We start from the raw sequence: 15573 nt of genomic DNA on the forward strand, positions 1-15573 counted from the left end.
TCATGTGGATTAATGTGTGACTAGTGGTGCAGGATAACATATGGCTGATTCATACATCCTGTATACAGTCTCTTTGGGAATAAGCGGAGCCACTGTCGGCTGATGGGCAGGGCTCTACTTGCTTTGAGCAACCATGTGTCTGCTCAGCTGCCATGAGTGTGGTGTAGTGGTTAAGAGTGGTGGACTCGTAATCTGGTGAACCGGGTTCGCTTCCCCGCTCCTCCACATGCAGCTGCTGGGTGACCTTGGGCCAGTCACACTTCTTTGAAGTCTCTCAGCCTCACTCACCTCACAGAGTGTTTGTTGTGGGGGAGGAAGGGAAAGGAGAATGTTAGCCGCTTTGAGACTCCTTCAGGTAGTGATAAAGCGGGATATCAAATCCAAACTCTTCTTCAATGTCAGTAGATTGAACAATTCCACTGCCAACACAGACATTGTGAGTGTAGAGGCATTGGACCATATTAACTGTCCATAAACTGATATTAGAATGAGTATACAATGGCATATGGAATGAATTTTGAGTGATCAAAGTCCAAATTAAAACTTTTTAATTCAAGAAAATGCCTCACTGATAGACTTGGACAAAACAAATTCAGGATTGACCTGAGCTTATTTATTAGTCTCTGTATTTGAAACTAAAGTCATAACTAACTGATATTCATCAATTTCGGTGGGTCTGCTCTGAGTATGATCTAGTAAGGTACCATCACATGTGCCTAAAAACTAGTATGTAGTACCGGTAATTCCTCGTATTTTTTGTGCCATGATTTGTATACTACAGACATATATCATGCTCATTGGCCTTTTTCATATTCACCAAATGGTACTTGTGGAAAATGTAAGCTGTGGAAGAAAAGTTGTGAATAGAATGCAAATTAAATATTTTACCTCCCCCCATGAACCTTCAAAACCAGTTAGGACACGGTTTTAAATACATACATACATTAATTTGGGGAAGCAGTGCAATGAAAAATGGCAGAGATGCTTTTACAAAATAAAATCCTCTGTGTGTTGTGCTTCAGGTCTTCCAATCATAGTATGGGAACACGGGCCTTTTCCCATGAGAGTATTTTTATACCTGATGGGCGAACAGAGAGTGAAGAGTCTCTTCAAGCAATGTCACAAGAAAACATCCTAGGCAAAGTCAAAACCCTTCAGGTAAGAATTAGAAAGCGACATGACTACAGGTGTTGCAGTTCAAACTCTTTTAATTTTTCTTGTTTCATCATCTTTCCTTCCTTCCTTCTGCTGATCCTATTGCTATGCAAAATGTCACACTGTTAGGAAGGTAGGTTCATTCTAAGTGTGTGTATTTGCAATTTACAGTTTCTGGCAGCGTTCTCGATAACCCTACGGCAGCATGAAGGCCACACATAAAATTAGGTGAAGCACTGACCTCATGTTCAAATACTGTTGTTTCTGCTACATGAGGTCTGCACAACTTAGAACCCACTAAACTGAACACAATCAGAAGTTAAATCTCGATCAAATCAGGTTTGAATAATTGACAGTTATCTGATGTAATGACAAAATATAAACCAACACACAAGACAGCCTTAAAATGCACTCCCATCTCCAGAGGACAAAGGATCAGTTAGGGAGATAGGAAGAGAGGAAGACTTTTTATTTTACTTCTTTAAAAAAAGATTTATTAACCTTCCTGATTTAAGGTATATGTCTTTGAAACCACCTGTTGGCAGCCCAAGACAAGCAGTAAAAAGGCTTGTCACGCATCTGTCAAGTCCCAATGCATGGGTGGTGATGAGTTCCATCCAGTCACAATCTGTCAGTTAACTAAGAAAAACTTGATAAAAATCAGCACAAGCAAATGGAAAAGCTTTCCCTGGGCTGTAGGTTTGTGTCTGTATCTGAATGTGAAAATCTCCCTGAAAGTAGAAAACTCCTCCCTGATATGCTCTGCAGGGTTTGCAGTGAGAAGGAGATACACCGGCAAAAGTCTGTTCTGCTGGTGGATAGGGCCACAGGAAGGAAACCAGGTCAGAAGGGGGCCACGGTTGGAACGAGGTTGGGAAACACTGATTTAGAACATGCAGGTTTAATGCTTCATTTCTGGTTCTCATGTGATATTGAAAGAGAACTGACAGAGATTTATTAATGAGAACATTTAATAGGACCTCATAGAAGAAAGTTCCCCCAAGAGCTTGGCTTAATGCAAATATTAAGACAACTGTAGGTCCCACCAGCAAGGTCCTTATTGCTAATATATGTCAGTCAGAACAAAATACATGATAAAATCAAATAAAAATACCATTTTGTTATTTCACTTCAAACACTTGCTGATTACGAAAAGTCCCCCCCCCACCAGTGCATTGTAGATTAACACATACAGCTTCCTTTGACACATAACATTTCTATCAGTAGCTCCATTCATAAGCCTTTATCAATATTTGCAGCAGCTTGTGGATGGGGAAACAGCACAGTAGCCATGCTATAAGAAGGCATCTTTATTTAGAGGTGCAGGTCAGCCTGTCGGAACAGTCATAGGATGGGTAAAATAGTGTTGTAGATATAAAAGATGACAAATGGATCTCCCAAAGGCTCATAGTCTGAAAGTTATGAAGGAACAGCAAGAAGGAAACTGCAGGTAGAAATGTTGCAGGCTTGATGTTCCAAAGGTTAGAAGGATGAAGGAAGAGTAAGAGATAGGGGGTTAAATGAGCCTCTTTTATGAGCCGGAATTTAAGGAAACGGTGGAAGAGAACAAAGGCATGGTTAATGGATACATATGAGGCTCAGAGTGTAATAATGAGGCAGCAAGATAATAGTTCTTCATAAGCACAAGTAATTTGATGTCCATTTGAACATCAGTGCCTTGATGCCCGCGCTGCATTATGTGAAATATGACAGAAGAATTATGTGAAATCTCTAGCAGGGTCTGTGCCCTTGGGTGCCTAAAGGTTTCCTTCGGTAGGGAAACTGGGCTGCATTCTCTCAGGTGCCATCAACACCAGCTAGTTCCCTTGCGGATTTCCCCATCCTTTGGGAAAGTTGGAGCTGTTCCCACGTTACGCTGCACACATGCACAGACATTTGTGTGGTGAATTTGAAAGCCAGCGCATGGATTCAACTCAGTAATCTGGAGTACAGATTGGGTGCATGCATGTTGAAGCGGTCAGGATCACTGTGTTGTGGATATTCCAGCCAGCAGATGACACAGAATTGTAGACCAAACCCCTGTAATGCAGGAAACTCAACTACAGCATCCATGACAGGTGGCCATCCGACCTCTGCTTAAAATCCTCCAAGGTAGGAGAGTCCAGCACCTTCCGAAGGAGTGCACTGTCAAACAGCTCATACTGTCAGAAAGTTCTTCCTGATGTTTAGTTGGAATCTCTGTTCTTGTAACTTGAATCCATTGGTTTGAGTCTTTCCCTCCAGAGCAGGAGAAAACAAGCTTGTTCCCTCTTCCATGTGACAGCCCTTGAGATATTTGAAGATGGCGCTTGCCCCCCTCACCCCACACACTTTCACAAAAAATACTTCTCAGGCGGGGTTAAATAGTGGGGCTGAATGGTGATTAAATACAGAATCTAGAGCCCATGAGTAAGATAAAATCTAAAATGCTATTCAAATAAATTTCTTGCTCGTGGTAGTGTTGATTTTTGTGCATTGCTTTTGCAGCATTCTACTGCTTTATCTAAATTGTTTTTTTTTAATTGAGTCTTCTGATTTTTCTGAGCTTAATTTCAATGGTTTATTTGTTTCTTCTGAGATACAATATGAAACCTTGACCAAAGCCACACAGCAAATGAGTCATAGTTCTGTTTCATATACAGTAGATATCTATCTTCTTTAATATATTTTATCTCTCCCCTGTTGGAAAGAATACCTCTATTTTGAAAACGTCTGTCTGGATTTGACAATCTCATATTTATAAAAAAAATAAATCAGCATGTATCCTTTTCTTTGAGCGTGCGTTTCCTGTAGATTTTCACACATTAGATGACAGGCAGAGAGACAAAATCTTGTGGTAAATTTCCCTGTAATTTACAAAATAAAAATAATTAACACTCTCCTCTCTGCTAGCTGAGTATGATTCATCCAGCTATTTCAAGAAAGAAATGCTAAATTTTCCATTTGCCTGTTCCAAATACCTTTTAAAGAGTTTACTTTTCACATGAAATGTATGTCCAATTATTCAGCTCTTTGGTGCCAATTAAGTGCTACCTTTCTTCAAAGAGGGGTGGGGCGGGCCAGGGAGGGTAGCTGAACATTTTAGTGTACAACGGCAGTGAGGCCTGTGAGTTGCAAGTGTCAGTTGATGCTTACAGATCTGTCTGTAGGTATAATTCACTGGTTGGCATGTCTTGGGAAGTGCTTTTTTCGGGGGGGGGTGTGACGCATACCCCCTAAACATTTTGTGAATCTTCGTACTTTTGTCTATTTACTGTGTTTATTTTTCCTGATTTGAACTATAAATTGGTGGTTTTCTTGAGTCAAAATGAGAGTACCCCTAAACATTTTTAAAGGAAAAAAAGCACTGGTCTTAAGTCATTTTATAGTACAATTGCTGCTAGACCAAATATGTGGCAGAAAAAGGAGTGAAGCTCCTGAGGGGAAAATATATTCTCAAGCACTTGGAAGCACTCCATCATTAAGTTACAGTGCCTGCTGTGGCTGTAGAGAATGATATGGGAGATACAAGTTTTGTTGCAGTCGTGGCAGATGCAGGCGTTTGCTTGTGCTGATGCAGGTGTACTGTGGCATTTCGTCTTTCTTCGCTCCTTCCAGCAGTCATTCCTACTCTGGAATCCACTAATCCACACATTATTTATAGCAGAAGTAAGGAAATAAGACTTTGCAGGCCACTCACACGCTATCTTTCTTCGTTTCTGTGTAACGTATTATTCAGTTCTAAAGACTTTGCTAGGTCTAATAATAATTTTATTATTTATACCTTGCCCCATCTAGCTGGTTTCCCCAGCCTTCAGATGTCTTCTAAAAGTTATATACTTCTTAAGCTCCTTGACATCTGAAGGGAGGCCATTCTATAGGGTGGGTGCCACTACCGGGAAGGCCCTCTGCCTCGTTCCCTGTAACTTCGCTTCTTGCAGTGAGGGAACGAGCAGAAGACCCTCGGAGGAGGACCTCAGTGTCCGGGCTGAACAATAGGGGTGGAGATGCTCCTTCAGGTATACTGGGCTGAGGCCTTTTAGGGCTTTTAAAGCAGCAAGGGAAGAATTAAATGGAACACTTCTGAACAGTATAGCCAATAAGGAAAAAAGGAAAGGAGAGCTGGTATTGGGGTGGGGGCAGGATATAACTAAAGGTTGATAACAAGGAGTATAACTTTAGGGTATAACTAAAGATTGCTAAGCAAGGGCCCTACTTGTATGATACCTGAAGTATAGTGAGCACCATGTATTGGTTGAATCTGATTATTTTTATTCCAGCTTTTCATTATGCTTCTTTCAACCCTGAACTGATGGGTGCATAACCCAATAACCACGGATACACTTCTTGAGTTTGAGACAACCTTCATAGCTGGTTTTGCCATGCCTGTGAAAGGGAGCTCCACAACTTTATCTTGCTTTTCATCAGGGAAAATATTTTCAGTGCAATCCTATGTTTACTGAGGAAAAAGTCTCCTAATGTTCAATGGAGTTTACCCTCAGCAAGTGCAACCACAGAAAAAAATTCCAGGGTAGGAGTGAAGTGAAGTGGGAGAGTAGGCTATTTTCTTACAAAAGTGGGAGAGCAGGCTATTGCCTACAAAAAAAGAGAGAGAATTGCCTCCACATTTTGCCTCATATCTCAGGTTCCACAAAAGATAGTAGCTTTATTTTTATAAGAAATAAATTTGGGGATCTGGCCATTCTGATTCATGGGGGCGGGGGACACACACACACTGGCCCTTTACTCTCCATGATAGGTCAGTGTGTCTGGCTGTTAATCAGAAGGTTGGTGTTTCAAGCCCACCCAGGACCGGCTGTGGACAAGATTTCTGCATTGCAGGGGGTTGGACTAGATGACCCTCGGGGACCCTTCCACTTCTACAGTTCTATGATTTTGTGACTCCCTGAAGTATACAAACTTACCAGGGAGTAAGAAGGTAATAGGGCTGACTTCAATTTATTAAAAGCAGCTGAATGTAAATAATATATTAATTAATTTAATAAATTGGTTTTTTTAAGTAGTTGTTTCCCAAGCCGTAATGATTTTTATTGATGATGGAGCACTTCCAGAGCTTGAGAGTATATTTCCCCCCTCAGGAGCTTCACTCCTTTGTCTGCCACATATTTGGTCTAGCGGCAATTGTGCTATAAAATGACTGCCGCTGTTATAAGAAGGGGGAAGGTTTTCTCATCGTTTTCTATTTCTTAAATGATAGTGCTCTTAAGATACAAATTATCACCTCTCCTCACCCCCACCCACTCCCTAAAGGAAAACAGAGATACATTTTAAAAACACCAACCCAATAATAAAAAGTAATTATGAAGGAAGAAGGAAATACACTTCCAGCATGTACCTTTCTTATGACATCCATATTTTGCTGCTTTAGGATGAGTGAGAGATACAAAGATAAAATGGTTCCTGGGTTGGAAATCCGAATGCATCTTCTCTTTCTTTAGCTGATTATTCTGCTTGAAAGGTCACCTGCACAAAAGTTCCACTGAAATGAATGGGACATGCGAAAGAGCACTAGCCATGAATTCGACTCCATAGGTCAGATCTGTCTTTCTGTGACCTGTGCAAAATCTCCTGAGAAATTTTATGAATCTTTCTGAAACACATCCAGAATTTCTCAGATTTTCCCCTGAAGCAGGGGCCACCAAATTTGCTTAGACGTTTGTTTTTAGCAAACTCCAGAACCCCCCCTAAGCAAGTCCCCAAGCATTCATTTGACATGTGTGCAGGCTTCCCGTAAGTATCTTGTTGGACATGGTGAAAGCAGAATACTGAAGTAGATGTTTGATCCAGCAGATATCATCTTAAGATTCTAAATTCCCCAGATTCCCTCAAATCCACTTTGAATTTCACTTTTAGGTGAGTTTTTGGTGGCAACATTTGTGTGTCTCCCATTCTGCTGCCCATAAGCTGTCACCTAAGGTTTTTGACTTACAATACTTTGTGTTTAGGGCTGCCTATTTATCGCTTTTTTGTTGTGGAGTGGAATCTTAGAAGCATAGATGCAGTCAGAACCAATTTTTACCAATAAATTATTTGTGGGGTAGGGCCTTGTTTCTCCCCTACTGCTATTGTTGGGAGCTTGATTATTAACAGTTTTAGGGCCATTGAGTAGGGTTTCTTCAGTACTGCACCCTCGTGAAGATTGTCTAGTTTTAAATCTGAAACCTGAAGGCATTTGGATTTTGTCGAAACCTAGATTCAGAAGAACAGGAGCTACTTTTGTGAAGAAATAGGATGCTCTATGGTTAAAAACAAACAACTGGTTCCAGCCATTGGGAATTGGTTGGCATAAAAGATGGAAGTATTGGCACAAATCAAGATGTGCTAAGTGTTAGTATTTCACGCCTCCGATGCTGCAGATGAAATTGGTGTAAATCACATGCCTGTCTAGGAAGAGTGTAGGAACGGAAGACAGTCTTATCTCTTCCGCTGTATGTACTGTTGTACTTTTGCTCTTACTTGTTCCTGTTTCCTCTCTCGGAGCTGGGGAGAGAGGACGCCATGACTCCTTTGTCCATTGAGTAGAGTCAAATCAAATCAAAATGTTTATTCGGCTTTACGCCCATCATGAAACACAACACAACACAACAAATCAAATAAAACAGCGGACTCATACAAACCACAAGTAGTATAACACAGTTCACAACTCACAAGGACAGATATTAGCCGTTCATAAAAAAAGTTTAAGATTAAGATTAAAAAATTTAGGCACTACACTAAAATCAATATCTGATGTCATTATAGAAAATTCTTATAACTATCAATAATCAGCTAACATTCCATTCCGTCTCTTGTATGAGAGGACGGCTGTTAGGAATTTAGCAACCTGTAGGGTAATATAAGGATCCACATCTTGAAGAACCCAGGCAAGCTGTAGGTCTACTGGTTTGTCAGCCATAGGCTGGATTATGGAGTTTACTATACTAGCACGGGCTGAACTGTACAAAGGGCAGATAAACATAACATGATGTAGAGATTCAGATGTTTTCATTTCACAAGCACACATTGAAGGGACTTGGCCCTTAGTGAATCTATGTCTCAGCACGTTTGTTGGAAAGACATTGAACCTAGCTCTAATGAAGGCATATCGGTGAGACGCGGCCATAAGCGAAGTTAAGTAGGACGGAGCGCGGTAGATAGGGGTTATGCCTAAATTTAACGGCGAGCAGGCTCCACCACCAGCTACGAAATTTTGGTATAGCTCCACATCATCCAGATTGAGTAGGGTTTCTTCAGTACTGCACCCTCATGAAGATTGTCTGGTTTTAAATCTGAAACCTGGAGGCATTTGGATTTTGTCGAAACCTAGACTCAGAAGAACAGGGGCCACTTCTGTGGAGAAATATGATGCTCTATGGTTAAAAACAGACAACTAGTTCCAGCCATTGGGAATTGGTCAACATAGAAGATGGGAGTATTGGCACAAATCAAGATGTGCTAAGTATAGCCTGTGATCTGTTGTTCTAATACAGTGACTAAAATTAACTGCCTTCTCTTTCATCTGATAATGCTGAATACAGTGGTACCTCTGGTTATGTACTTAATTCGTTCCGGAGGTCTGTTCTTAACCTGAAACTGTTCTTAACCTGAAGCACCACTTTAGCTAATGGGGCCTCCCACTGCTGCCGCGCAAAGTTCTTAACCCAAGGTACTATTTCTGGGTTAGCGGAGTCTGTAACCTGAAGCGTATGTAACCTGAGGTACCACTGTATTATGGGCCCCATCACTGTTGGAGAGGAATGAACTGTGTAGGAGAGGGTTTGGAAAGCAATGTTTTTCCTTTCTAATATGCAGGGTGTTGTTGTTTTTTCCCCCAGCAACAGTTGGCCAAGAATATTAAATTTGGCCAACCTTCACAAGTGACTGTTTCAGTGAAGACAGTTGGGGAAGCAAACGCTAGTTTGGAAGCAGATGTGTTACTCAGTAGCCCCATGGAGACGTCTGCACAGCAGGACATGGTCCTTCCAGAGAGCAATAATAAAGTAAGTCCTTGATACCTTACTTTGGGAAAATGTCAAAAGCAGTTGCCTGCTGCTGGCGGTGGTGAGTTTGTACTTTCGCATACTGGGTGCGCGTTGGGGATGGAGTTTGGAGGGACTAATTTCAAGAAGCTGCAGAATCATCAAACATGATGCAATGTGGCTGTTGAATGCCGTACACATGACTTCATTCACTCCAGGTACAGCTGTATGTTCACACGTTCAATGCTCATGCAAGTCATGAAGCTTGATCTGAGAACCTTACATATTGGTCCAGTCTAGAGTCCCTATCCTGATGTAAAAATCAACAACACAACGGACAATGGAAGGCAGTATCTATATAGAGAAATGTACCGTATTTTTCGCTCTAAAGGACACATCCGACCATAGGACGCACCTAGTTTTAGAGGGAAGCCAGCGAAGCCAGGAGAGCAAGAGGGATCGGTGCGCACCGACCCCTCTCGCTCTCCAGGCTTCAGCGAAAGCAACGCGAAGCCTCCGGAGCGCGGCGCTCCAGAGGTTTCAGGCAGCTATCCCTGAAGCCAGGAGAGTCTTGCTCTCCTGGCTTCAGCAAAAGCAACCCGAAGCCCGGAGAGCAAGAGGGGTTGGTGCACACCTACCCCTCCCGCTCTCCAGGCTTCAGAGAAAGCAAAGCGAAGCCTCCGGAGCGCGGGGGAAGCATTCCCGCTGCGCTTCGGAGGCTTAACGTTACTTTCGCTGAAGCCATGGAGCCTGCATTCACTCCATAAGACGCACACATATTTCCCCTTAATTTTTGGAGGGGGAAAGGTGCATCTTATGTAGCGAAAAATACGGTACATATGTTTTCACATTTCATTATCCATGATTAGTTTTGTGAATTGGCATTTTTATTTGCTTCATGTCTGTGCGTTATCCCATACTGTGTGCATGTCAAGGTCAAGACTTGTCCATGACCTTCCAGCTCTATTATACATTTCAGCTAAGTGCTGGTGATAATGTTGGCATTGCTTTCACTATAGCCCACGTGAGCTGGCCCCTCTCACCTATTCACAGCATTTCGGGTGAGGTGAGCAAGCGGAAAGCTTGTGCATAGGTCCTTGCAGATTGCACTCCTTGATATCTCAGCACTAGGAGTCACGTGTGACTCTCTCTAACCCAGCACAGACCCAGTCATTTTGGAGCCTGACAGCCCCTGGGAACAGGACACCTTTCTCAGGCAGTTAGTGTAGGATCCATCAGAATCAATTTGAGGAGGGCTCAAATTTCCTTCTGTGTTTGTCTCCTTACCAAGTATCAGAAAAAAATGATGGATGCCACTCTTGGGTGCCAGAGGAAGCAGAACATATCCAAGCAATATTCCTCAGACCACAATGCGAGCTCATCCTAGGGGTGGGGAAATCTGTCAATTTCAGTCTCTCTCATGTTTCCAATTTTCAGTTCTCTACACTTCCACATCACTTTGCACATTTAAAAAAATAAAATCCTAATCCTGAAAATTCACCAGCCTTTTAGTGCAAATTGTTCCCAATATACCGGTACACACTTTAATGCAATTTTGCCTAATAGACACATTTTTGCAACACAATTTATCCTATAACGTATTTTTTATGTTATTCACACAAAATGCATTTCTGTGCACACTTTACTGCAGTATATGTATTTTTGTACACATTGCATGGTTGAAGAACTGCTTTGCAAAATTCAGAAAAGTTCAAATTTTGAAGGATGGCTGTCTTTCAGTTAGTGAATTGTTTCAAAAAGTGCAAATGATATAGATTTGCCTTTAAATGCATCCCTGGCTGAGTCACATAATTTCTTAGAGCTCGTTTGTATGTAGTATGAATTCAAGCACAACAAATCCTAAAGAGGTTTTGTTTTTAAAGAGCTGCTTACTGGGAATTGAGGTAAACAGGCAGAGGCAAGCACATTTTCTTGCAGGAAAGAAATGCAATTGTTAAAGGAATTCATGGGAAAAAACAAAGAAAATACAGTCCCTACCAATTTCAGCATTCAGGGAGTTAAAAGCCTGCAATGTGGAGACTTATTTATAAAACCACAAGTGTCGACAACCTTGAACTTAAGAGATAAATTGTTTGCTTTCCAGGCTTTCAGGGACACACATGAATTATAAGTGATAGAACCCTGTCTCTTAGGGCAGCCGAGAAATGGAGACCTTTATTCAAGGATATGTAGAGCATATTCCGAAGGCTTGTTTTGACACTGGGTGTTGCACATTGCACAAGTCTCTCTTAAGGGGACTTGAAAGTGTGCATCATCTTTAGCTCAGTGGAACAGACTTTGAAATTGTCAAGTACATACATAAATTTTCTTCTAGGTGGATCTTTGTTGTGCTGCTGTCTGTAAGAAACTCTAAAAAAATAAGTACATTCACTGAGGCTTTATTGCTTTGAAGGTCAATGTAAACTAGAGTTGAATGCTCCAAGGCAGCTCCATATTTTATATGGCAAGCACAGCTATTATTATTATTATTATTATTATTATTATTATTATTATTATTATTAATATTATTATTATTTTCATTTCTATCACATCCTCCTCAAAGGAGTCGAGAATAGCAGTCATAACCCACTCCTGTACATGTGTGTGAACTATTTTTCTATCAAATAAGCGTACACAGGTTTTTGAAGGCATGAGTATGAAATCTTACATGTGTTTTCCACTAAACGCACTGGCATAACACTTGTAAGCAGGTAACAATGTGTGCTGTATAAATTGTGGATCTGCCCTCAGTTCCCACGGCACCATATTTTCCCAGGGCAGAATGCAACACTATTTAAAATAATTTTTTTTCTAATGTCCTGTCCCAGACCAAAGTTCTGAGAGCAGTGAAGCTAACTAGAGGGTCCCTCTGCTGAACAGAGGAGTCTGAGGAGATGGAGGGGGATCGTTAAGATATTTCGACCAGTTCTGTAATGGTAGTCCATAGTTGTGATATTTGGCAAACATAATCTTATTTTTCCAGTCAGGTGGCACACCCGATTCATTAAGCCCAGCAAGTTTGCGTGGAACAAGGCAGGAAGTGGAAGATAAGGTAATAGTCATGCATTTGTTTCAAGGACCTCTATAGCCATTACATTTAAGGTTCCACCACAGGACCTATTTATTGAACATTCGTCCTGGTCTGCTTACATGGTGGCTATATAATACCTGGTCTTCATTGAGCATTCGTTCTGATTTGCTTGCATTGTGTTTACAAGTCTTCCTGTTAGTCATTTGCACATCCTTTTTCCTGTCCTTTTCCAAACTGCAAACAGTCCCCTTCTTTTTAAAAGTGGATTTGTTGCACTAGGGCAATAGAGCCTTTTAAGCTGGTTTAATTGCACAAACCCAGCATTTCAGTTTATGCTTGAATCACCCCAGGAAAATACCGACAGTCTGGAGGCGCTCTTACATTTCTACGTTACAATTTTAAAAGCACAACTGGAAATTTCTAAGCATGTACCCCCAAGCCATAAAATGTGAATATGGGACTCAAACATCATGTGATGATGGTAGATCTGTATCTTTAAGCCAAATCTGTGCTAGTCATATAGTAAGCAGGCAGTGAGGGGCTCAGTTTGAAGATGGTGCTCAGCCTTTCCCCTGCTTATAATTTAACCTTCCCTCAATCTCTTTTCCAACATCACTTTCCCATCTGCTGGACTTCAGTGCGGCTGGAAATGGGTTGTGGGACAGTTCCACATTTGAGGGACACAGGTGGCGCTGTGGGTTAAACCACAGAGCCTAGGACTTGCCGATCATAAGGTAGGCGGTTCAAATCCCCGTGATGCGGTGAGCTCCCATTGCTCGGTCCCTGTTCCTGCCAACCTAGTAGTTTGAAAGCACATCAAAGTGCAAGTAGATAAATAGGTACCGCTCCGGCGGGAAGGAAAACGGCATTTCCATGCACTGCTCTGGTTCGCCAGAAGCGGCCTATTCATGCTGGCCACATGACCCGGAAGCTGTATGCCGGCTCCCTCGGCCAGTAAAGCGTGATGCGCGCCATAACCCCAGAGTCGGCCACGACTGGACCTAATGGTCAGGGGTCCCTTTACCTTTACTTTATATACACTAAGGGCAAATCTGGATTTGCATGTTTCCACTTGTAGTTGGAACCTAACAAACAGGTGTTTGACAATATTAGGCATCCTACTGATACAGTAACCACAGAACCAGAATTTGATGAGACCACCAATTGACTTGGACTCAGTGGCAAATCAAGTGTTTGTAATGCTTAAACTGCCCCTTGATTCTCAGTTTTTTGTGTGCTTCCTTTACTTCTCATTTCATTGAGTGCCCCTTTCAAAAAGGACCAGTTGCTTTGCTGCTCCTGGACCCTACATGTGATTCCAGGCCCACTGTGGGCTCTTTGTCCAGCACCTCCTCCTTTGCCAATGGCCCCCCTCTCCCACTTGCCTGGCTTCCCTTTGTCTGCATATACAGTGGTACCTTGGTTTACAACCACAATCCATTTCGGAGGTCTGTTTGTAAACCAAAACAGGTTGTAACCCAAGGAGCGCTTTCGCCAATGGGGCCTCCAAAAAAAAATTGTTCGTAAACCAAAAAAAATGGGTTATAATCTTAAAAAGGGTTGCAAACCGGGACACGCACTTCCGGGTTTGACGTGTTTGTAATCCAAAATGTATGCAAACCAAGACATATGCAAACCAAGGTACTACTGTAGTGTTCAAGCCGTTATGCTGCCTTAGGAAGGTGGTTACTATGGAAGAGGCTCCTGGCCTCCCCAAGATATTTTGGCCATACTACTAGCCAGTGGCATAGCAGTTGCCCTGTGCGCAAAACTGTTAGGGGTGCAAAATTTCAGTACCCAAACAGCTGTGCATTTCTGTCGATGGGCTCCATTGTAAGTAGCTTTTCCACACGGACCAGGAGGAGATCTCTCCATACAACATAACAACTCTCTGTGGCTGTGATCTCCTGGGTGACACGGATGCCATTAGGCAGTTGAATGTGCATGCCATTTTCTGCCAGCCCTCTGTGGCCCCGAGCACTGGCAACCCACGCTACGCCACTGCCAATGGCTATGTGAGCACATCCTCTGTATGTACACTCTACCAAAGACAGCAGAATAGTATGGGTAGGAGAAAATACATGGGCAGGAAGGGAATCTGCTGATTGGAAAGAAGTCCCAGAATGTAGAGGACATAAAGAGCAGTGAATCCAGAGATAGGAGTCACATCCACACCATACATTTAAAGTGCATGCCCCCCCCCCAAAGAATCCTGGAAACTGTGGTTCGCTCCTAAGAGAGTTACAATTTCCAGCACCCTTAACAAACTACAGTTCCAATTATTCTTGAGGAAATTTCCACGTGCTTTAAATGTATGGTGCAGATGTGACCAGGGTGTCTTAAGGAAGAGGACATAGGAGTAAAATGATTCTGCCAGGTGTGGCTTCTCCTCTCACTACATCACTGTGATGGGGAAATCTCTACCTGATGAAATTCTCCCTTCCATGCAACACCTAAAGGCCCAGGTTTTTGCAGGGTCTCAATCTGGCAGCTCTTAAGAGGGAAGTGAGATCCAAGCAGCAGCAGGTGGTGTATGAAGCTAACCAAACACATATTTGGCTATGGGTGACAAAATAAATATAATGTCACATGATTCAGTAGTCAAGAAACAGAGCTTTACAAAGCCCAGAATACCTAAAATATGGAAAGTGCTACACTCTTTATATTTCTGTACTTACTGCTGCCATTGCTGATTATGAGCCTATTAACATTTATGACATTTTGGCTGATTTCTACAAGGCATCTAACGAGCTTATTAAACAAGGGCAAATAAATATTAGATTAAAAAGCCTCTTAAATTTTGTGTAGGGCTGCCACTTAATATTTGCTTAGCCTCGGTAGAGTAATTAGTAATAAGTCAAGGAGCGTCCCTTCCTGAATTTTTAAATTTCAGACCTCTGTGCCAGGGAACTTGTTACTGAATCAGAAGGGAAGCCACAGGTTTGTAAGGAAATGAGAAACTACCGTACTGCATATTGATCCAGACCAAAGGATCTTGTGTGTTCTGTGAGTGGGTCTTTTAAGGGTGCAATCTACAGTAGATCCGCTGGTTGAGGAGCTATAGGATTTTGCAGAACCTTCACCATACTGGCAAAATGTCATGAAGTATAAGCTGGTAGGAAATCTCAGTGATGCTCGCATACTGTAGTGTAGCAGGATTTGATCTTGGTATAATGTGAGTATAGCATTGCTTGAAGTATAGCATTGCCTATGGAGTGGTAGAGTGGGTGACTTCTTTTAAGGAGAGGGGCTAGAGATTGGAACTGGGTCTCATACATCCAAAGCTTAGAATATATTACTGAGTCACAAGTCTGAATGGAGGCTTACTATAGTCCTGGCTCAATAAACAGAAGTATGGGTAGTGTTAAGTTGTGGGTGAACATATCAGACGACACAGCGATTCTTCAAACAGCTCTTGTTTATTCACAG

At 42.1% G+C, this 15573-nt stretch overlaps 1 protein-coding gene across 2 annotated transcripts in view; it reads left to right on the forward strand.

Annotated features, from left to right (window-relative positions):
• Positions 1 to 15573, forward strand: part of CRACD (capping protein inhibiting regulator of actin dynamics) — a 106379-nt gene that overhangs the window by 73537 nt on the left and 17269 nt on the right. For both annotated transcript variants that reach the window (XM_053402371.1, XM_053402370.1), the window contains 3 exons: positions 1023 to 1158; positions 8970 to 9134; positions 12097 to 12165. In XM_053402371.1, coding sequence (XP_053258346.1) covers positions 1039 to 1158; positions 8970 to 9134; positions 12097 to 12165 — 354 coding nt within the window. In that variant the 5' untranslated portion in view covers positions 1023 to 1038. The remainder of the gene's footprint in view (positions 1 to 1022; positions 1159 to 8969; positions 9135 to 12096; positions 12166 to 15573) is intronic.

This window comes from Podarcis raffonei, chromosome 9 (assembly GCF_027172205.1).
Source record: "Podarcis raffonei isolate rPodRaf1 chromosome 9, rPodRaf1.pri, whole genome shotgun sequence".
NCBI classification, from domain to species: Eukaryota; Metazoa; Chordata; class Lepidosauria; order Squamata; family Lacertidae; genus Podarcis; species Podarcis raffonei.